Here is a 25,000-nt window from a genome sequence, read left to right on the forward strand (position 1 = left end):
TCCTCAAGAAAAAAGCAAGACCGAGTGACAAAATTTCAAGCACCTTTGCAATGTCTTGATATTTACGCCTTGTGATCACGACACTCGAAGGCGACGGTGGAGGTGGAGATCATTCGACAGTACAAATGGAAACATTTTTACTTTAAAATTGACAAAACTATGCAATCAAATTTTGAACCTGTTAGTGAGGCACATTATTGCTTGCGGCACACAAATCAACGGATGCAGTTTTTATTAACCACGATGCCCATGTCTTCACATTTTGGAAACGCTTGTCACTACTAAGCCTAGATCCAAATGATGACAGAAATGAAGGTATTTTGATAACCAACCGAGATTCGATCCCAGGTCCAGGGTATCAAAACGAGGTATAAATATTTACTTGCCCACGAAGACCAATTTGTGTCACATGACGTAAAATGTAATAAATACCAGGCCTCTCTATTAGAAAAAATATTCCTATACGCGCTGAGGAATATTAGAAGCCGATAGAGTCAGGAATGATACCATGAAAGCATTCACGCCAAATAAATTATCAGCTCATCAAAATTCTACGGTCCTCACCTTTTTACAAGAGTCATTCCAACCTCCCACAACAACAACAAACAACAAACACAAAACAACTCATCAAAAACACCACATTACAGAACAGTCTGTGGTCCTCATCCCCTCAAGTACACGAGAAAAATCTCGATACCAAACACGTTCCAATAATTCATTTTTTCCCCCCCACCTCACTTTACTTTAGAAATAAAACTGTTATATAGAAATCTTTCTTCGAAGCTCTGTGAGTTCTTTGATAAATATAGGGTTTTGTATAAAATTAAAATATATAAATATATTTAACTGTCTTTTATATTTTCTTAAACGTCAGGGCAAAACAAAAATCATATTTTATATTACACAATAAATTGAAAGCATTATAATTGCAATCTTCTTTGCTGTTTTATACGAACGCAGAAAAGCAATGTGCCTGTAATTTTCCTTGTTATTCTATACAAACAAGAGGAAGCATTATAATTGCAAATTTCTTTGCTGTTTCATTCAAACAAGGGAAGGCATAATAATTGCAACTTTTTTTGCAACTTTATACAAACACGGGAAAGCATTATAGCTCCAATTTTCTTTTTCAAGGAGATATAAAAAGCATTATAACTCCATTCAAAGCAAATCATAAACAGCTATCATCTCTACTTGGATCATTGTAACGATAATAACTATTTTAAGAACACATTATAACAGCTGTCTTCCATAAAACGATCATTATGACGGTAGTAGCTACTCAAAAGAACGTAATAAAAACAGCTGTCTTCTTCCAAGAGAACATTATACCGCAATAAATGTTTTATGGAGAACATTTCAGAGCCATCATCAACAGCGGTTATAATGAAGGCTATAACTATTTCAGCAGGAGAACATTATCAAGTCATTGCAAAGGTCTCTCTCTCTCTCTCTCTCTCTCTCTCTCTCTCTCTCTCTCTCTCTCTCTCTCTCTCAGGAGTAAAGCACTCAACCTTTATACATTATATATATATATATATATATATATATATATATATATATATATATATATATATATATATATATATATATATATATATTGGTGCTCGTGGTGCAGTGGTTAGGAGTTCATCCCACCAGCATATGGTCCCAGGGTTCGATTCCCGACCAAGCATGTTCCGTAAATCACTTTGGCGACACTGTTGACAAAAGTACTAAATTTAACTGAGTCTCACATAGTAGTCGACTGTGGTGGGCCGCAACCAGGATAAAGGGTATGGGGCTAGCAACCCCATCCCGTAAGAATTTTTCGGGGGCCTCCCAATTAAGGGGAAAGGCATCACTCTTCTCGAGAGGTTATAACTTATGTCACTGTAATAACCACAATGCTTCTTAACTACCGGAATTCTTCGTATCTTTTGGACACGCTTGTCACAACAAAGCCTGAGATCCTAATGAAGAATCAAATGAAGAAATTCTGAACTCCGTAGCAGGATTCGAACCCACATCTGGAGTATCAGAACGAGGTCACGTTAACGGATCCATAGTAATGTTATAGCCACTGGTGCAACTTCCTCTCATGGAGAGAGGGCGAAATGTTGCTCCTTAAAGAGAGATAGAGCTCTCCAGTGAAATATTTTCGTTTTTAAAGATAGCTTTCACTCTCACTAAGAGAGAATTATAGCGCATATTTCTTCAAAATTATTACAGTAGGCCGTCTCTGTAAGGGACACGTACTGTAACCTACATGCATTTGCTAAAGGAGTTAGTTGAATACAAAATCATACAGAACTCTGTCTTAGATCTCGACCTCCTCTCTGTATTCGAAGTCTCACAGAGGCACAAAGGCAGTTGAATGAATCAAGTTAGATATTCAAGGAATGAGTTAATTCAAGCTATCTTTGAATAAGGTAAAAAAAAAAAAAAATACAATTTTACGATATAGGTAGATAAAACATTAATTACGAGGGTAGGTCTGAGTACATCAAATATGAACTTCTCAGTTCCAGAGGTCCTGTATTCCTCACACCCATGAACGGTGGCACAGTCTCCCTGAGGATGTCATGCGACTGAAACTTCAAAAGTTCAAGCGAAGATGCAATGCATTACTACCCTAATACTATTCTCCTTGTATTTTAATCAGTTAGTTTCATTTTCATCTATTTATCTATTAATTTGTTAATTTATTTTTTCTTTTTTAATAGGTGATCTCTTCTTTCGGTATTCCCCATTACTTTCTGTTCCTTCTTTCAAATGAACACCATACTCTTTGGAAGCTTGAATTTCAAGCTAATGGCCCCTTTGGGCTTGTTCCATATGAATCGGTTCATCTTCTGAATAATAATAATAATAATAATAATAATAATAATAATAATAATAATAATAATAATAATAATAATAACAATAATAATAATAATAATTTTGTATAAGGTCCACAACGTGAGACTATGTGAAAATGTATAAAAAGCTTTCGAACCCTGGGTTCATCTTCAGTTGGACTGTAGATGAACCCATGATAGGGTTCGAAAGCTTTTCATACATTTTTATAAAGTCTCACATTCTACCATTGATATATTATTGTGGACCTTATACAAAGTTACTCCTGTTCTCGGCATCGAGAGTTCTACACAATAATAATAATTATGATAATACTTTAAACATGTAAGCAACTATATATAAAGAGTTGGATTCCAGAGAAAAAAAAAAAACGTGATTCGAAAAGATCCAACTTAAAACTGGAAAAAACAACCGGGGGTGTCTAAAACATCGTCAAAATGGCAGAGGACAAAAATAAATACAAAAAAACCTTGGTTCGCCACAGAGAACCGGAAGTATATTTGCTGATACAGTATACCGGAAGTGCGTCAAAGTCTTGGGTATTCTTGTGCGAATCTGGAGATATATCTGTACCCGTATCATGTAGCACATTAACGTATCAGTCTTCAGTCTTTTCCTGTGGGAAGGGGGGTGGGGATTTTATCCTATCTGATTCTTGGGACCATTGCCCAAGATACAGAATGGAGAACGTTTACCTAATATCCCTAGAATACCTATATTTGAATGGATACAATTTACCCAATATCCATACAGTACCTATATTCGAATGGATAGCGTTTACCGAATATCCCTAGAGTACCTATATTTGAGTGGATAAAGTTTACCCAATATCCCTAGAGTACCTGTATTCGAATCGATAACGTTTACCTAATATCCCTACTGTACCTATATTCGAATGGACAAAGTTTACCTAATATCCCTACAGTACCTATATGCGAATGGGTAACGTTTAACTAATATCCCTAGAGTACCTATATTCGAATGGATAAAGTTTACCTAATATCCATACAGTGCCTATATTCGAATGGATCAAATTTACCTAATATCCATAGAGTGCCTATATTCGAATGGATCAAATTTACCTAATATCCCTACAGTACCTATATTCGAATGGATGACGTTTACCTAATATTCCTAAAGTACCTATATTCGAATGGACAAAATTTACCTAATATCCATAGATTACCTATATTCGAATTGACAAAATTTACCTAATATCCCTAGATTACCTATATTCGAATAAATAACGTTTACCTACTATCCCTACAGTACCTACATTCGAATGGATAAAATTTACCTAATATCCATAGAGTGCCTATATTCAAATGGATAAAATTTACCTAATATCCCTACGGTACCTATATTCGAATGGACAAAATTTACCTAACATCCCAAGAGTACCAATATTCGACTCAGTTGCAATATATAAGCATACATGCTAGCGCCTCCTCTGTAACAATCAATGTAGTTGCCATATCCATTCATTCCTAACTTATACGCTATCACTCAAGAATACAGACGGCTGTAATATATAAGCATGTTGAGCGGACGACAGACAGCTCCGTGCGAAAATGCAAATAATTTCAAAACTAAAATAGGAAAATGTCTAAAGATTACAGCTATAATATTTCTTAAAGTAAAGCAGTCCGAAAAATTAAAAATACCTTAAGAAAATTGCACTTACAAAAAGTGCCTAATCTTACGAAAAGCTACTTGCCTCTCTCTCTCTCTCTCTCTCTCTCTCTCTCTCTCTCTCTCTCTCTCTCTCTCTCTCTCTCTCTCTCTCGTGAAAAATCTAAAACTTGTTATAGTCGACAATTAAAGAGAAAATAGTAAACGATTAACATATAACTGGCTATACAGTTGCCAAAATAGGCTAGAAAATTTTAGTACGAAAAAGATAAGAGCAGAAATCATGATGATCAATTAATGGCCAACTCTCAACGTCTAGTGACCTGACGCACTTGAGAAAGGGAGACGCCAATACCACGGAAAAATATCAATACATAAAAGCAGAAAAAAAGAAACAGTGACTAGAAAGAGAGAGAGAGAGAGAGAGAGAGAGAGAGAGAGAGAGAGAGAGAGAGAGAGAGAGAGAGAGAGAGAGAATTATCCTATGCTTTTAAAGGCATTTGCCATTGGCACGATTATATAATCTATCTAACTAAGAGAGAGAGAGAGAGAGAGAGAGAGAGAGAGAGAGAGAGAGAGAGAGAGAGAGAGAGAGAGAGAGAAATTGCCCAATTCAGTGAGAAGCATTCAGCATTTGCCACTGGGACGACTATATTAGCATTTCTAACAGAACAGAGAGAGAGAGAGAGAGAGAGAGAGAGAGAGAGAGAGAGAGAATTATCCCATTGTACTGGGCGTAACAACACCACTCTTAATAGTTCACCTGAAGTCGACCCAAGTGGGCTTTCCAAACACGCTTACACGAGGGGCAATTTGCCCCAAACAATTAAAACCTTCACAAAAAACAAAAACAAAGAAAAAAAACAAAAAACAAAGGAACCGGTGTTGTGCATAACCCACACACAAAGTCTGGTCCCTGGAGAGCCCTCGAAAGGCCTCTCGAGAGGGCTTACAAAAAGCTTCAAGAGACGGATTTTCTTCTTTGATGGCGCACTGAAGGAAGTGGCGTTAACAGTTTCATCACAAGGCTGTTACTTCTTCTCACAATTGTACAATCCGCTTTTTTTTATTTTTTACGTTGCTAGGTTAAATGGCTCCTCGGTCAAAGGGAAAGTCGGCTTTAGGGAAAATACAAAAATGATAATGGAATTCAAAGTCATGTACAGCATCAACAAACGTGCACACGCACACACACATACATATATATATATATATATATATATATATATATATATATATATATATATATATATATATATATATATATATATATATATATATATGTGTGTGTATATATATATATATAAATATATAACACATCAATGTGTGTGTCAGTGTAAATTTCTGAAATAATGAACACATCAATAGGTGTCTCAGAAATAAATTTCAACTGAGTCGGCACCATGAGCCAGAAATACCCAGGATAGACCAAGGTGCGTTCCCGATGCATGAGTCATAATATATATAGATATATATATATATATATATATATATATATATATATATATATATATATATATATATATATATATATATAAACTGCCATTTATACACGACAAATATCAAGACAAAATCATGTTTTAATATCGACTTCAATATGCCTCGGGGATGACTTAAACCTTAAGGGAATTATAACTGATAAGAATTTCTGCGCCGGCCAGGATTCGAATCATGGTCTGGTTTAGAAAAAGCGACAGATAGTGAGTCTGACTACCTGAGGGAAGTGAGTGTTGCCCCTTCCGTTATGAGACGAGGTTCCAGGACGAGGTTGCAAGACCCACGTCCCTGTACCTAAGAAGGGTCATAAGAGATATTGTGCCAAAGGAGTCTGGCATTCCTTGTCGGTTTTACTTAAAGTACTTGAGAGAGAGAGAGAGAGAGAGAGAGAGAGAGAGAGAGAGAGAGAGTTCTCCTGAGGTGCTGTACATCTTAATACAAATGAAATTCAGCACTGCAGGTAATCCTTTCTTTTCGGTAGATTACTAATGTAATCTGGAACAGTTGATGTGACCTCCAACGATTTTTGCACATTTGTGATTTAATTCTTGAAGTTTCAACATCCGAAACCCAACATAGGTCATTTCTATAAAATATCATTTCTTTCTTAGTAATAAAGCTCTCATAGACGAAAATTTCTTGAGGAATTGGGAGGAAAATGTGCACAAGATTTATCTTTGCCACGATGAACCCCGATCGCTTAAAACTTTTAATCATTCTTTCTAAAACTATCAAGAAGATTTATTGGATACAGGGCTCAAATTTGAGATCTTTTCGAGACTAAATAAGCCTTCAGGTTCTTCCTACTTTTTTGGTTAACCTTTGTTTCTGTTAAAGTTCGCCTTATTTTGCAAAATGACGTCATGGTTTAGACTACTCCACCTATTGTAACCTACATACTCAGGTTCTCTGTGTGTGAGACAAATATATACAATTATTATGGGTTAACATTTGAGCCTTTCTCTATGATTTTTCTTGTAGGAATTGCTGTTTCAGTAACCAAAACCCTTACCTTCTGACCTCCTCACCTTGTTTCCCGCAGCAGATGTTTCTACACCTTCTTAAACTTTCTTGCCTCTGTTCCACACACATCCGGTCGAGAGAATGGAAACATCGCTCAATCAGAAGCCACGGGCCTTGTTTTTCTATTTTCTAGTAATTTCTGCTACTTGTACTTCAAAAGAATAATATTTCTCACACAAAGAGAGAATCTGACATTCTTGCGAGATGCTGAAATAATCGCTCTGGCCATTAGCTGCGCAGACAGTTCCACAGAACTGTCCAGTCAAGCGTTTCCCCTTTCTTGTCGTCTTGACACTCTTCGCCTCTCGTGGAAAGAGAGTGACTGCTTTGATCTTTCCACCTGCAGTAAGTGTTCTACTACTTTAACTAAAATACTTAAATAACTGAAAATTTACTCTCTACAAAACTCGCCCCTCTTTAAAATGGCCTGTGTGACTAGACAATAGGTCTACAATTGCACGGATGACCTTTTTTCCTAAGTAGCTAAAATTTGGCCATTTCCTCTGTGGTATCTGAGAGAATCTACTGTTGCTGTCCTTGTTATATCTTAAGCAGCTTTCAAAAGAGTCTGTCATATTACCTGTTCATGATTAGTGCTGCTCTAACTACTAGCGTTTCATCTAACAATTATTTCCGTTGCTGGGGCATCAACTCTCTCCCTCATTGGACCTGTTGTTCGCCAGTACTGTTTTCTTTCACCTACTATTTTCCACCACTTCGATAAAGACCCTGTACAGTCTAGCTCTTCTTCTTTTCTTCCGTTTGCCCTTAATTTTATCCTGCATATTCTTAATTTTTTCCTTTTCTGAGACCTTTTATGTTATCATCAGTCAATTGTTCTCTCTTTACGTAAAAAATCTTGACCTTGTGAAAATACTTGAACAGAGAGCCCATAACTTACCAAAGTTCATTGTCTCAAATAAACAATCATTACTTATTTATGTCTTCCACTCCATCTAGTTCTTTGTAAGTTCTTGATGAAAAAATAATTCGATTGTGCTCCGCTATAAACATTTTTATGTGCAAATTTCATCAGGTCTGCCTCGGAAAGACCACACAATTCATAACGAAAGGAGTATTGGTTAAGACCAAAGGTCAATCACTGGGACCCGTCAGTTAGCGCCGTACAGCTCATAACACTACGTCTTCTTCGTAACACTTGTAAAAGATCTGTTTCATCTGACCTAATAATAGTAATTCGTTTGATCAATGTCGCTGCCCTTACCCTTCATCTCGGTCTTCTCTTGCAAGAAGGCTTCTTCTTGGTCTCTTTCCTGTGCACTGAACTTTATCTGCCACTGCACAAAGACAGACTGAAAGCCTGCCTAGCCACCTGGTGTCACAATTATTCTATGAATTATCTTCCTGTCTCCATTTCCTGTTTGTATGCGGCTCGTTTATCGGATTTTCGGAATCGAGCCCAACTTATCATCGTTTTCTTCGGGCATGCGATGCACAGGGGCACTGAGTTGCGTCCTCCACCGGCCTCTTACTCCATAGAAAAACACACTCGATTTCAACCTCGCTAAAAGGAGATGAAACACACTGAGCCCAATACTGAAGGAAACTAAACTTAAGAGCAATCTTGTCTTCGCAGCAACGTTCTAGAAACCCAACTAAAGGTTTTAAAAAGCATCAAAATCGGACATTTCATTACAGTAATATTTTTATTGTCATCACTCAGAAGATGAAACGTATTCATAAAGAATAAGCCCAAAGGGGCCAGTGACTTGAAATTCAAGCTTCCAAGGAATATAGTGTTCATTTAAAAGAAATAACAGAAGGTGTTAGGAAATATACAGATAGAAAAGACAATTATTAGAAAAGAAAAAATAAATTAACAAATTAATAAATAAATAGATAAAACTGTAAGTAACTTTTAAATGCAAGAACTGCTTTAGGACAGTAATGCACTGTACCTTCGCTTGAATTTTTGAGGTTCCAATTGCACAGCAACCTCAGGATGACAGTTCCACAATCCAGCGATGTGAGCCTGATATAATTAAAAATCAAACTGTGCTAACGAACCAGCCTCCTTCAGTAAAAATAAAAAGGCATTTTGCTAACCTTCGCATGTAAAGATAAAACGAACAATTAACTAGAGAAATTAATAATCAATATCCACAACACCATTTACATATTCTATTTAACAATTTACTAATTTATTTATTTTTTTTTTTAATAAGCGAGATCTCTTCTTTCTGTGTTTCCCCTTACTTCCTCTTACTTCTTCCTCTTAATGAACACCATATTCTTTGGAAGCTTGAATTTCAAGTCAATGGCCCCGGTGGGCTTGTTTCACATGGAACAGGGTTCATCTACTGAACATAATAATAATAAATGCAAAGTTAACTTCAACAGAGACGGCTGCCCATACGACAGTAAACGCAGGCAGGATGCAAAAGTGTCATTCTCGGCGGAGCTGTTAATCAAAAGCAGGTGTGCTGGTTTGCCCATCCATTTCCTTCAAGTGCCAATAATAGAGGCTTCAATGGGTAGTGCTCAATATCTACGCATGATTGCATCAAGAACATGATTGCACAGTGTATGAATATACATAGTAGAGAAGTTCATATGCGCAGGTATTTTATGCACATACGTATACATTTACTTAAGGGAAAATTTATTATTATTATTATTATTATTATTATTATTATTATCAAATTATTATTATTATTATTATTATTAATCAAACAACCTGTGTTTTGCCTCACACACACACACAACTTTGACTCATTGCTGATTTTTGAAGAGTCACTTGTAACTTATCACTGACTCTTGAAGGTTCACATGTTACTTATTACAATTCAACTTGTATTTTGATATTTTACTTAAATTTTTACTTATTTGTCAATTTGTTAATTTATCTGTTTTTCTAATAACTGATCACTGGCCCCTGTGGGCTTGTTCCATATGAAGAGAGTCCGTCTTCTGGATGATAATAATAATAATTGAAAAATGGTTGAACAGAGCACCCTTTCTTAAAAGATTACCAAATATATTATTTATGAGATTTAACTTCCACAAAACAGTATGGATAAATTAGATGTAACTTTAACCAGCTAGTAATTGTCATGAGGATAAGAATAATAACTTTCAATTTTTAAGAGTATATACAGAAAAAGCAAAGGCTGAAGGGATGATGATAGCTGGTTACTTTAAAATATGTTTTCCTATAAATGATGTTGCATCTCTGCAAATGGCATGAGAAAATTCAACAATAGTTTAAATAAGTGGTATTTGGTCATCCACCGGCCCAAGTCATCCGAGGAACGAGATTGGACTTCCGAAGTTCAAGCGAAGATGCCAAGCATTACTACCCTAAAATAATCCCCTTTAAATAATTCATTTATATTTTCACCTGTTTATTTATTTTTCTTTTTTTCTTTTCTAATACCTCATCTCTTCCTATCACCTTCTGTTCTTTCAAATGAACACCACCATATTGTTTGGAAGCTTGAATTTCTAGTCAATGGCTCCTGTGGACTGGTTCCATACGAACAGGTTTCATCTTCTGAATAATAACAATAACAATCCTTGGAAGCAGACCTCAACGTTAAGTTTTGTGAAGGGTGGAAGGCAGGCAAAACTGAATTCTTATGGCTCCCCTGACACATTCCTGCATTGTTTCCTCATCTATGTAATCACAGAAGGTGATGACCCCCTTCAAAGTTAATAATAATCTTCAGAAAGTCCGTTGCTTCTGCTAGGGCAAGGCGGCTCAAGACAATGAACAAGGCCACTTTTGTTTCAAGCAAAAAGGGGCTAAGGATTAAAGGTGTGAAAACCTTAACTTAACCTTTAAAGCCTCAACTTTGCAGAGCACTGGTCAAAATTGATAGACTGTATTAAAAGTGAAATACATTTATGGAATAGGCGCGATATGAAAGAAAAGAGAAAGTAGATATATGCAAACGCAAAAATGAAGGAAAAATGAGGCATTCTTGCCTCAGGTCTCATTCAACTTATGAGTGTGGGCTCGAATCCCAATTAAAACAAGAAAACTTTCTACCTACATCCAAAGGCTGCAGTTGCCAATACGATGCAGTGGCATCATATGACATATATAACTTCCTACCAATATTCAAAATTTACTTATATCTTTCCTTCCTTCCTCTCTCAGCTACAGCATTCTTTCCTCATCCTTCCTCACCTCTTTTCTTCCTCACCTCCTCACTTCTTCACTCCGCATTTGGATCCAGGATTTTCTTATTTTCTTCCTCGAACTTCCGAGTAAGAGATAAGCTCTCTAAGCTCGTTTAATAGAAGTAAAAGGAAAGTCGTGTTTTCTTTTCTTCCTGTAAGAGAGAGAGAGAGAGAGAGAGAGAGAGAGAGAGAGAGAGAGAGAGAGAGAGAGAGAGAGAGAGAGAGATCAGGAGTCATGTATAATGAATAGAATGAAGTTTATATATATATAATATATATATATATATATATATATATATATATATATATATATATATACATATATATATATATATGTATATATATATGTATTTACATATATACATATATGTTTATATTTATATATGTATATACATATAATTTTATTCATACTTACGAGACTTATGAAATCGTTAGTCGGAATGTATTGAAAAACTGCGAACAAATAAGTGACGAGAAGTAGACGTCAGATTTCACACATAAGTCTTGTATAAAAAGCAATCACGACTTTATAAAAGCAGAACATTCATCCAACGAGAATTTAATTACCCAAAGATCGTCGTATCTCTTCAAACTAACTGAAAAGCAACAGAGGTGGAAAAATGAACACGAAGCCGGTGGTGTTCAAAGCCCTTTATCTTATTTTTATTCTATTTTTTTTTTAATATACAAGTCTTAACTACTTCGAATTCTGACTGGCTGAGCCGGATTCGTCTCTGTTAGTGAAATTACTCTACCTGTTAACTCGAGCCTGTTCTACAGAGCACTGGGCGGTAATAAACGCCCTTTATTTTATTTTGGACTTCTAACAGGGGCACTGATCGGTATTAAGAGCCCTTTATATTATTTTATTTTATTTTACTTTAATATAAAAGTATTACCTAACTGGACTTCTGACAAGGGCACCGGGTGGTATTAAAAGCCTTTTATTTTATTATATTTCATTATTTAATATACAGATATTAACTATTTCCACTTCTAACCTACCAGACGCGGAGGAAGTCCCTCGTCATCTAAGAGGTCAACTGAGCATTAGCCAATAATGTTCCACTTCCTACGAGCACTCAAGGAAGATCACTAATACACACGGATGGCTGCTCTCTTTCGTGATTTGTTCTTGTTCCATCTTCTGTTTTCCCCGATGCCTATAAGCTTTCGGTTTCCTGTAACCTTACTTGTATATTTTTTGCTCACGTTTTTCTTACTGATTTGTTCTTCGCTTCTTTAGAGTTAAGAAGAGGTAAAGATACATACATACTTGTATGCTATGCATGTATGTACGTATATATTACATTTAAGCACATGCATATACATACACACATATATATGTATATATACAGTATATATATACATATATATACATACATACATACATATATATATATATTATATATATATATATATATATATATATATATATATATATATATATATATATATATATATATATATATATACTCTGAGTGTGACAGTGCTAACTCTGAGTTTGACAGTTCTAACTACGAGTGTGACACTTCTAACTCTGAGTTTGACAGTACTAACTATCAATGTGACAGTTCTAACTACGAGTGTGACAGTTCTAACTCTGAGTTTGACAGTGCTAACTATGAATGTGACAGTTCTAACTACGAGTGTGACAGTTCTAACTCTGAGTCTGACAGTACTAACTATGAATGTGACAGTTCTGACTACGAGTGTGACAGTTCTAACTCTGAGTTTGACAGTACTAACTATGAACGTGACAGTTCTAACTACGAGTGTGACAGTTCTAACTCTGAGTTTGACAGTTCTAACAATGAGTTTGACAGTTTTAACTATGAATGTGCCAGTTCTAACTATGAATGTGACAGTTCTAACAATGTTAGTTTGACAGTTCTAACTATGAATGTGACAGTTCTAACTATGAGTGTGGCAGTTCTAACTACGAGTAAGGCAGTTCTAGCTCTGAGTTTGACCTTTCTAACTATGAATGTGACAGTTCTAACTATGAGTGTGACAGTTCTAACTCTGAGTTTGACAGTTATAACTACGAGTGCGACAGTTCTAACACTGAGTTTGACAATTCTAACTATGGGTGTGACAGTTCTAACTCTGAATTTGACAGTTCTAACTACGAGTGCGACAGTTCTAACTCTGAGTTTGACAGTTATAACTACGAGTGTGACAGTTCTAACTCTGAGTTTGACAGTTCTAACTACGAGTGTGACGGTTCTAACTCTGAGTTTGACAGTTCTGACTACGAGTGTGATAGTTCTAACTACGAGTGTGACAGTTCTAACTATGAACGTGACAGTTCTAACTATGAATGTGACAGTTCTAACTCTGAGCGTGACAGTTTTAACTCAAAATTTGACAGTTCTAACTATGTGACAGTTCTAACTCTTGAGTGTGATAGCTCTAACTATGAGTGTGACAATTCTAACTCAAGTGTTTGACAGTTCTAACTAAGATTTTAAACAGCTGCTTTTAGGTCAAACTTGTCGAGAAAGTGGGCGTATTATTCCCACCTAGCCTCTGTACCTGTTACAAGACTCGTTTAATTAAATCAGCTAGAATAGTGGAACGTCCTTATTATGGAGGACAAAATGAGGCAGAAAGAGTAAATTTGATGTCCTGATATAATTTCCTGACCTTACAATGACCAGCATCAGTCATTTTTATTAACAAAAAAATAATACCAGATTCACTAACTCTTCTTTTATAATTTACCTATAAATGCATCCAAAGTCGCTCTCTGAGAGGAACTCGGAATAAACAGACAAACTGATTAACTCCAGCTGAGGTGGAGAAGGATAGAAGACAGTCAGTTGCCCTTGATGACTGAGGTATTAATTCAGAAGTACAAGCTTCAAGTAAGGAAAAGAGTTAGTGAAGTACAGCAGAAGAGTGAGGTTGCCAGACCTGCTTTCTTTTGGACACTTGTCCAAGTCAGTCTTTAATCCAAGGGTTCTAACACCGAGCATTTCAGCAGTCTAATGTTATGAAAAAAATTACTTTTTACGTTTTAGTAAAAATGGAGAAAAATATAAAAATTACTGAAGCGATGGGGAAGATTACAGAGAGAGAGAGAGAGAGAGAGAGAGAGAGAGAGAGAGAGAGAGAGAGAGAGAGAGAGAGAGAGAGAGAGAATGCGTTCTTTATGGCAGGATTAAGAAGTATGTTTAAAATCTATCAAATTCTGCAATAGGGAAGCTCTCTAGACAAGCAATGAAAAGGACACATCAAAAAGTCCATGGTTTAAAACGAAGCATACAGCTGACCAACATAAACCCAGATACACGAAACAATATAGAATAGTTAACCAACAAAAGTTAACAATAACTTACATGTGGCTTCGGAAAGACCCAATTCACCGGCAGCACAGACACAGAAAGTTGCAAATGCAGTGAGAGAAAGGAATTTGACTGCAGGAGAATACTTGGGGAGTTCGTCATGCAAAGCGGAAGTGGGATGCTAATGCTAGTAAATTAAGCATGCATGGAAAATAGGCCTAAGTGAAATGGGAGGAATGGAATGGAATATAAAATTTAGGCCTAAGGCCAAGCTCTCAGACCTATGAGGTCATTCAGTGCTGAAAGGCAAATTAAGATAACGGAGGTTTGAAAGGTTTAAGAGAGGAATGCCTGGCAGTTGCACTATGAAACCACCGTTAGGAGGAGGTGGAAAGGAAAATGAAAGAGAGATTATGAACGGAGGTACAGTAAAAGGAATGAAAGGAGGTTGCAGTTAGGGACCGAAGGGACGCTGTGAAGAACCTTAGGCAATGCGGCGCACTGACGGCCCTACCCCACTACGGGGATTTCGGCAATTTGAAATGATAAATTCAAATAGTTAGAAGTAAATAAGCAGATGAATCGAGACAATAAATACATTTTAGAAAAATACTATAAAGAGAACTTACTTGTATGAATTAGAGTCGGCGCAATACGTGACGATGCGTTGCCTGGAGGTCATGCAGTACTGGCCCCTGCCATTTTGGGTGGGATTGGCGCTGTGCCGCCGCCTCTCGACTTTCTCGACGCCGTAGTCATCCGCCCTTCCAATATCCCTCCTGGGTCCTCCTTGGTTCCATTCTTCGTTCCGCGCAGCCGCGGCTTCCTGCTGGGCCTGCGCATGCGCTAACAAGACCTGAGGGAGGCGCGGCATGCCGAAGCCTGAGAAACGGGCCCAAGGATCAGCTACAGGAGTGGGCAGACCCAACTGCCGGCGAAAGAAAGGGTGGTGGAAAGGCGACGGAGGACTGAGAGGGGAGGCTGGTAAGTCGCACCAGGGCTCTTCCTCGTCATCTTCATCCTCCTTGACACCTGACTCCGGGGGGGAGTCGTCGTCGGCGTCACCCGACACCCCCGATCCCTCATTTTCATTTTCCTTGTTGTCCAAAGGGCCTGGGAAACCAGCAGTCGCCGAGCGCCGCATGGTGTAAGCGGTGCGCCTGTGGGCGGCTCCCGAGAGCTGCCCTTCGTCTAAACTCGTTGGCCCACAAGCTAGAGCCGCCAATAAAGAGGAGGGCCGAGTAGGGGCGCCGAAGCCCGCCGGAGGAGGAATGTGGGTGAAGCCCCTCTCCTCCAGCAGGGTGGTGAACCGGTCCTGGCTCTGGCGCATGAAGTTCGTGAAGACGTCCTCTTTGTCGGCCCACAGCGTCTCGCCGCCGCGGGCCCTCCGCAACCGCTCCCGCTCCATCTTCACCTCCCGCGACGTCTTCAGCGTGGAGCACTCATAGGGCCAGGGTTGTCCATCGGCTTGTTGGGGACCTAGGACGCTGTCTCGCTGGCCCTGGCAGTCGTAGCTCCTGCAGCTGCTGCTACTCCGCCAGCTGATTCTCCTATTGCTTCTCTTGGCGTCGCCGCAGAAGGAGTGCGACCTCCTGAAGCCTACCAGCTGGATCTTAGCGTCGTGCTGAGAAAGGTCAGCGGTTCCCGCTGCTCCTGCTGCTGTTGTCCCGTTCGCTAGCCGCTGCTGGGGGTCAGAGCCCAGTCCAATACTCTGCTTCTGCTGGTGGTGAGCAGGAGACGAAGGGCCTTCGGGCTGATCTTCCTCTTCCTCCTCCCCACTTTCCGTACACCTGCTCAATAGGCGCGACAGGGACCGGCGGGTGTTTCGCGGGCGCCTAGGACGCGGGGTAGTGGGCGTAGGGGGCTTGGCAGCAGCAGCAGAAGGAGAAGGCTGAGAGCGGTGTAGAGGTCTACTGCGACTGAAGGAGACGAGGGTCACTCCCGCATCCTCCTCGGCCACAGCCATCACCCTGGGACGAGGAAAGGAAAAGTCTTTTTAATTTACTCTATAAGTAAGACACAACAAATAAAATTAATATTATAACAATAATAACATTACATGAATATTAACAATAATAATAGATCAGTGGTTCTCAACCTGGGGGCGTGCCTCCTGGGGGGCTTCAGCAATTTCCTAAGGGGGGCAAGTCCCGGGAAAAATAAAAATTCTTCAATTATATTCGTTATTCTCTTAACAGGAGTCGCTAAGAAGCGGTGTCAAGTATCTCACTAATTCATTTCTTTTTTATTTTCCTTTAAATCTGGGAAGGAATTTTACTCATAGATGTAAGGGGGCGTGGAGGGAAGGACCAACTCTTAGAGGGGGCGTGGTAATAAAAAGGTTAAGAACCACTCTTACAGATCATACAACTCTGGAAGTTTGAACTAGTCAATGGCCCGTGTGGGCTTGTCCCATATGAATAGGGTTCATCTTCAGAATAATAATAATAATAATAATAATAATAATAATAATAATAATAATAATAATAATAATAACAGACCTTATAACTAACCACTCCAATTACAGCATAAGTAAGATACACAATAAATAAAAATAGCAATGATAGTAAAGGCCATAAGCCTAACCATTCTTTCAATTACAGCAATAATAAAAAAAGACAAAACTAATCACACACTTTTAATTCGAAATGAGATATTATCAGAACCCATTTCACATTTTCATTTTTACTGCATTTCTTTCAAGTCATATTTCTGTTAATTCTGCGTTGAATAAAATATGACATTTCGCCTTTAGCATATTTCATAAACTTCTCTTCCACCTTCTGACGTTTACTTATGGAAATAAAGTGTATCATTTGTTTACGGTGAATAATAAGGTAAACATCATTTACAAATACCGACCAAAATCCCTCACGTCTAGATAAAAATTTTAGAAATGTACCATTTCTCCCGTTACCGCATCCTAAACAGTGCTGCAGGAGGCACAGAATTAGACGAACTATAAATATGAATGAACTTGGGAAACCGGAGGCGATAAATATGATTAAAAGGACAATAAACAAGAAGAAAAAGTCACTGGTTATATGTAAGATTATAAACACTACTTGAACCAGCCTGACTACCTTCACATCTCTTGCAAAAGGGTCACAGTTAGGACCTGAAAGTACTCGAGATTAAAGTAATATGTAAATATTTACAAGTAAACAAGTTATACATAGGAATCTTGTGGGTTTCTCTTTACTACTTACATAACGTCTTTCTATCTATTATCAATTACTTGATAATATTTGGCAAGCCAAGTTTGTTTCTAAAGTGGTGAAAGAGTTACAAAGATTTGCGAGTATACCTAGAGTCTGTCGCCTGTTTTGTGGAGGTTTTTCAGCCACACTTATAAATTAAAATGAACGTCACTACAAATGTATGTTTGCTCTTCTTGAATAATCTCATAAGCGATTATTTTCCTGTGTGCAACAACGAACATACGTATGTAGAATGAAACTGGCTGGGCTAGACGACGGGAAGTTTAAACGTCAATAGAGATCATCTGTTTCTCCCAAAATCTAATTGATTGTAGCCAGTCCTCGAGACTCACCAATGGCAAGATTTTGGCAAAAATCCAGAAACAGTTTTTTTGTGCAATACTGCTAACAAACGCTCTAACACACAAACAAACAAACAGAACCAAAGAACATTACATCGGTAGCGGAGGTAATAATAAGAAAATGCCACTTACGAAGTCCCATTCAGACTCTCCTGGAACATGAGGACAAAACAGTTGGAAAGGATTATGGAGAGAGAGAGAGAGAGAGAGAGAGAGAGAGAGAGAGAGAGAGAGAGAAAGAGAGAAGAGAGAGAGAAAGAGAGAGAGAGAGGTCAAGTTCTCCCAACCCGCCGAAAAGCTTCTCAGAATCACCGAACCGCGAACATTCGAGCGTCACACACACCAAGAGACATCTTTTCAAATACCTTCCCGAGGACTTCCGACGAATTTTCGCTGTATTTCTCCCCTCCCACCCTCTTTAGCCTCTCTTCTTCCCTACCCCTCCCCCTCAACCTCCCACCCCCTTCCTCTTTCCTTCGTGCGGAGAGAGAGATCGTGAAACTTGTGTTACTTGCTTTTTAAGCTTTAAAAAAATAAAGGAGTTTTCAAAGTTATACTGGAATAACTTGACAAGCTTTAAAAAATAAAGGAGTTTTCAAAGTTATACTGGAATAACTTGACAAGCTTTAAAAAAATAAAGGAGTTTTCAAAGTTATACTGGAATAACTTGACAAGCTTTAAAAAATAAAGGAGTTTTCAAAGTTATACTGGAATAACATGACAAGCTTTAAAAAAAATAAAGGAGTTTTCAAAGTTATACTGGAATAACTTGACAAGCTTTAAAAAAATAAAGGAGTTTTCAAAGTAATACTGGAATAACTTGACAAGCTTTAAAAAAATAAAGGAGTTTTCAAAGTTATACTGGAATAACTTGACAAGCTTTAAAAAAATAAAGGAGTTTTCAAAGTTATACTGGAATAACTTGACAGGCTTTAAAAAAATAAAGAAGTTTTCAAAGTTATACTGGAATAACTTGACAGGCTTTAAAAAAATAAAGAAGTTTTCAAAGTTATACTGGAATAACTTGACGATTTCAAGGCATATTGCAATAATCAGGATAACAGTATGAAGGCAAAGTACTTGAATATACAGTATTTGCAAGTAGAGAGAGAGAGAGAGAGAGAGAGAGAGAGAGAGAGAGAGAGAGCGTGTGTGTGTGTGTGTGTGTGTGTGTGTGGCAAAGCTTGAGAAAAAGGGGGGGAGGAGGTACTATGCCCAGCCACTACACGTGCAATAGAACTGTGACATAACACATTTACATAATGCCTTCATGCCACAATGGTTTAACCAGTAATACTTTCCACAATGGCTTCAGGAGTACCCAAGGAAAATCTTGACTCTGATTGAAATATACAATATGTCTGAGATATTTGGAAGAGAGAGAGAGAGAGAGAGAGAGAGAGAGAGAGAGAGAGGTCCGTACAAGTACAACATAGATATACATTTTGATGATTTCTTGTCCTCAAACTGAATTGTAACCATTACTCGTAAAATTGTAAATTCGAACACATTCAAAATATTTGCAAAGATTTAAAATGTTCAAGTATTAAAATCTTCGATCATGTTAAAATCATGTATACACAGATATCCTAAGCTGCGGCCCCGCGCCCCCTCACTGCTCCAAACTAAATATAAACTCGACTAAGCTTAATCACAGTTGTACTTTAAAACCTTATCAAAAGCTTTTAAACTTAAAAATAAAAAAGCGAAGGCGATACGCCTAGTTCATAAAATAATTTACACTTCAGTTTCTATTACCAACGGCAAACATTTCATCTATTTTCCATCAGAAATGTAGACGAATAAATGAACCTCCGGCTGCTTTGGTTTCCTAAAACGAGATTTGAATCACTTCCTGAATCTCAAGCGTTTATAATTTTTAATTTACAGTTTATAATTCATAGCATTGATTCGTCCACCCAGAGAGCAAATTGTTTATCAATTTTCTATCAGAAATGTCAACGAATAAATGAACCGTCTGCCGTTTCGGTTCATTAAAACGAAATTCGAATCAGTTTCGGAACCTCAAGAATTCGTCTTACCTCCTGACGAAAACGCCAGCGCAGCAGACTCCGTCGTTCACCTTGTCACGGCAAGAATTCCTCACTTATCAACAACAAACTACTACTGTCAGTGAATAAATACAGCGATAAAATGTACTGTTCCTTCAGAGCGATGCGTAGATGTTTCTGTTTACCGTTTCCTGTAATTTGAGGAATATTACACGCACACTTTCTGTTACCTTGGCAAACTTCTAGCTCACTGGAGACTCCGAGAACGTGTCAATAGGTTTAAATTGGCCTTGGGATTATTATAATGGCAGTTTGCCATTTTATTAGTTTATCTTGTTTGATTTTTCAGAAAAAAAGACACAACCAACAACCAAGTGCCCTAACGAAGACCAAGAATGAATTTAAATACAGAAGCGTCAGACTTCTTTTCAAGAATTTTCTCTAATCTTCTTATTCCATTTAATGGAATTCAGCTTCTATGCAGTTAAAGACCATAGTACATGCATACATACATACCTACCTACACACACACACACACACACACACACACACACACACACATATATATATATATATATATATATATATATATATATATATATATATATATATATATATATATATATATATATATATATATATATATATATATATATATATATATATAATGAGAAACCTAATCAGATTAAACTTCTTTACAGGAAAAGTCAAGCGTATATTATAAGTGTCTATACATATCTAAACGAATATTTCAACTGAAAAAAATATAAGTTAGCAATAAAGTACAAAAAATAAAGCACCCACCGCAAAAAGAAAAAAAGAATATGTTCATGGAGAACACTGTTATAGAGAAGAGAATGTTTTTCCTGCATACACACAAAAAAAATATATAATTCCCCTCCCCCCGAAACCCAATCCCGATTCCCCATCTCACCTGGTCAAGCTCCTCCCCCCCCCCCAATCCACACAACAGGTGCAGAACAAGGCAAAAGGAAACCTGGCAAATGATCTCATTTAAATTGTCGCTTATTCATTTTCACATAATTACAGTCTCGCCGTAATTCTTGTGCCAAAGAGAAGAATAGAAATAAATGGCCCTCTTCCCCCCCGCCCCCACCACAGCTCCCCAACGGAGTTCCATTGTCAGGGAAATGAGATACTTTCACTCCTGCGTTTTGAAAATAATAGACTCCATTGTGGTGGGGGGATGGATTTCTATAAAGGGAAAAAAATAATAATAATATTCCAACTTTCTTCTAAGCGTAAGATTATCATCACTGCATTCACGGACACGTACCTGCATAAAAAGGCAGTATGACGTTGCGGGGGAGAGAGAGAGAGAGAGAGAGAGAGAGAGAGAGAGAGAGAGAGAGAGAGAGAGAGAGAGAGAGACGAAGGTAATAACTAGCAATTGACAATGGATATGATGTAAACAAAAACTGCAGATCTGCTTCTAGGAAAATTTGGTGCAAAGTTTAAATACTGTGGATTTTTCTTCCTTCCTTCTAAACGCGAAAAAAAGTATATCTTAGTTTAACCAGACCACTGAGCTGATTAACATCTCTCCTAGGGCTGGCCCGAAGGATTAGATTTATTTTTACGTGGCTAAGAACCAATTTGTTACCTAGCAACGGGACCTACAGCTTATTGTGGAATCCGAACCACATTATAGCGAGAAATGAATTTCTATCACCAGAAACAAATTTCTCTTGTTCTTCACTGGCCGGTCGGAGATTCGAACTCGCGACCATCAGAGTGGTAGCTGAGAACGGAACCCGCTTACCCAGCGGAGAACTCTTCTAAACGAGAGAGAGAGAGAGAGAATAGTAAACTGGACTAAGAAATAAAGTTGGAGGTAAAAGAGCAACCTCTGTTTGAGAGAGAGAGAGAGAGAGAGAGAGAGAGAGAGAGAGAGAGAGAGAGAGAGAGAGAGAGAGAGAGAGATGCCTTTTCTCTTTTGCCCTTGTAACATCCACCTGTCCTTTTTTATTTACTTTCGTAAAATTGGTAATCCTATAAGCCTGCTTCTTTCCCCTCTACTTGCAGGCTTTGGAGCTCTATCCCTAGTTCTGTCAGCTCTTGAGTTAAGTAAAGCTATTATTATTCCTTAACACTCATCGTTCTTGTTTCCATCAAGGAATGGAATGGAACATGAAGTTTAAGCCAAAAGCCAAGCACTGGGACCTATGAGGCCATTCAACGCTGGAAAGGAAATTGGCAGTTAGAAGGTTTGAAAGGAGAAAAACCTCGCAGTTGCACTATGAAATAATTGTTAGGAGAGGGTGGATAGCAAGACGGAAGAGTGAGATATGAACGGAGGTACAGTAAAAGTAAGGAAAGGGGTTGCAGCTAGAGGCCGAAGGGACGCTCTAAAAAAACCTTTAGTAGAGCCTACAGTGCACCCCGTGAGGTGCACTGACGGCACTATCCCCCAACGGGGGTGGTTTCCATCAAGACTGGATAGATAACATTATATATATATACATATATACACATATACCTATCCACATATATTCAACATTATGCTTTTACCCCTAACAATGGGTGGCTCAAGGGGAGAAATAACACAAAAGTCATAGCGACATTCATAGTTTAATTGCTTCTTACACTCACACCTGCAAGGAACCACCACCAGCACATCGAACACTCTTATACACACTGCGCCATTCATCTTTATTTAACAGGCACTTACGCTTTATGATTATATATATATATATATATATATATATATATATATATATATATATATATATATATATGTATATATATATATACATATACATATATATATATATATATATATATATATAATATATATATTATATATATATATATATATATATACATATATATATATATATAAAATATATTTATATATATACTATATATATATATATATATACACACACACACATATATATGTATATATATATATATATATATATATATATATATATATATATATATATATATATATACATACATATATGCATGTATAAACAAGGACCGCTGAAAAAACTATATCTTTATTAAGGAAATGTAAAATTTCCCTCAACTCTTCGACGGTAGTTTATGAAAAAAAATAAAACGGGGGGAGGGCTGAAAGAAAATATAAAAATATAATTAAGAACAGAATGCTTCTGCGTAAATTTCTCTATGGCATGACTGGGCCGTTAAACTTTCTTGAAATAAGCTTTCAAGAATGATGTAAGCGACGACCATAAAAACCAAAAAAAGCAGAAATATTTTTTAATTTACAGAACAGGTCTCTTGCTTCATAACTTTAGTTATATCCCGTAATGAGTGTAATAAAAAGATTTAGACTGGTTATGACAAGGAGAAGGGGAGCAATAAGAAAAATGGAATCTTAATCACAAAAGATATAGAGAAAGTCAAAAGAGAAATGGAGTCTAAATTGGACATACTGGCGGGGAAAAAAAGATACCTTAAGGGAACACATTTTTATAATCAACTGATTCACTCCAGTGAATTTCTTGATTAGATATTTTGATTGCAGTTCTCTTTGAAGTAGACCACTAGGCCTTTAGTCTATTTTGGAAAATTTTGGGGAATCTTTTCTATACTTTTAATCATTATCTGATGTTTTGGGCTCAACCTCACTGAATAATTAAAAATTCTACTCTCAAAATAGGTACTAATACAACTCTGAGGTTTCTTAAGAATACTGTTCTCACAAGAGCTAACAACAGTGTTTTCAGAGTGGCTACCACTGCTATTCCCAGACGAGATATCAATAAAAACAGCTTCGATATTTTTTTATAGAACTACCAATATAATTTTCCGAAGGAGCGGTACTAATACATTTCAGGATAGTTAACTGCGCTACTTCAGATCACTGTATACAACATTTACAGAAGAATCACCAATACCACCTTCAGGATAGCCAACTATACTATTTACAGAATTATCAATATTACTGTTCAAAGCACACCCATATTTTTCCAGAAAAGCTAATATTTTCAGAAAAGATATTATTTTCAAAACAGCCAATATCAATTTCAGAAAAGCCAATATATTCAGAAAAATTAATATTTTCAGAAGAGCTAATATCCTTTTCAGAAAAGCCAGCACTTAAAAAAAACAAATATTTTCAGAAGAGACAATATTTTCGAAAGATCCATTATTTCCAGAAAAGCTAATATTTTCAGGAGATACAATATTTTGAAAAGAGCCATTATTTTTCCAGAATAACCAATATTTTCAGAAGAGCCATTACTTTCAGGAAAGCTAATATTTTCTGAAGAACCATCATTTTAAGAAGAGCCATAATTTTCAGAAGAGACATTATTTTCAGAAGAGACGTTATTTTCAGAAGAGAATATTTTAAGAACAGACAATAATTTTAGAAAAACCATTATTTTCAGAGGAGAATATTTTTAAGAATAGACAATATTTTTAGAAAAACCATTATTTTCAGAAGAGAATATTTTAAGAACAGCCATTATTTTCAGAATAGCAAACAATGCTGTCCTTAGACTGTTTTATATAACAGGAAATTTTTCATCATGATGCATAAATTTTCTGTACACATTCATTAGCAATCGATTAGCAGCTAACTACACAATGATATTACGTCAGTAACTCCCAACTGCAACTGCAGAATAAAAACATTTTAGAGTCCACCGACATATTCACCGACGCACTTTGTAAAATAAGAAAGACTCCCTGATCGACCCTCTCTGGCTCCTAAATCAAAAACATTATCCCTTTGTCGAAGCGATGATAGATTTCCGATACGAGGGTCGGACGAGATGGCCCCACAGGATAGGGTCAAAATATGTAATGTGAAAAGACTTGCTCAGGAACAGAGAAGAGAGAGAGAGAGAAAAAAAACACAGGGTGACAATATTGACGTTTAAAAACTTTCTTCGTTTATCTTTTAATTTACCTTTTATTTAATTTAATGTTTTTCTTTGTTCAGGTCCCCTTCCAATTTTCATCTTCAGGTATTTATTTATTTTACACTTAAATTGGTTAAA

The 25,000-nt window shown here is 37.1% G+C and overlaps 1 protein-coding gene across 11 annotated transcripts in view; it reads right to left on the reverse strand.

Moving 5' to 3' along the window:
• LOC136854990 (FYVE, RhoGEF and PH domain-containing protein 4-like) overlaps positions 1–25,000 on the reverse strand; it is a 635,655-nt gene that overhangs the window by 50,885 nt on the left and 559,770 nt on the right. For all 11 annotated transcript variants that reach the window (XM_067131751.1, XM_067131736.1, XM_067131712.1 and 8 more), the window contains one exon: positions 15,056–16,396. In XM_067131751.1, coding sequence (XP_066987852.1) covers positions 15,056–16,392 — 1,337 coding nt within the window. In that variant the 5' untranslated portion in view covers positions 16,393–16,396. The remainder of the gene's footprint in view (positions 1–15,055; positions 16,397–25,000) is intronic.

This window comes from Macrobrachium rosenbergii, chromosome 3 (assembly GCF_040412425.1).
Source record: "Macrobrachium rosenbergii isolate ZJJX-2024 chromosome 3, ASM4041242v1, whole genome shotgun sequence".
Lineage (NCBI taxonomy): Eukaryota > Metazoa > Arthropoda > Malacostraca > Decapoda > Palaemonidae > Macrobrachium > Macrobrachium rosenbergii.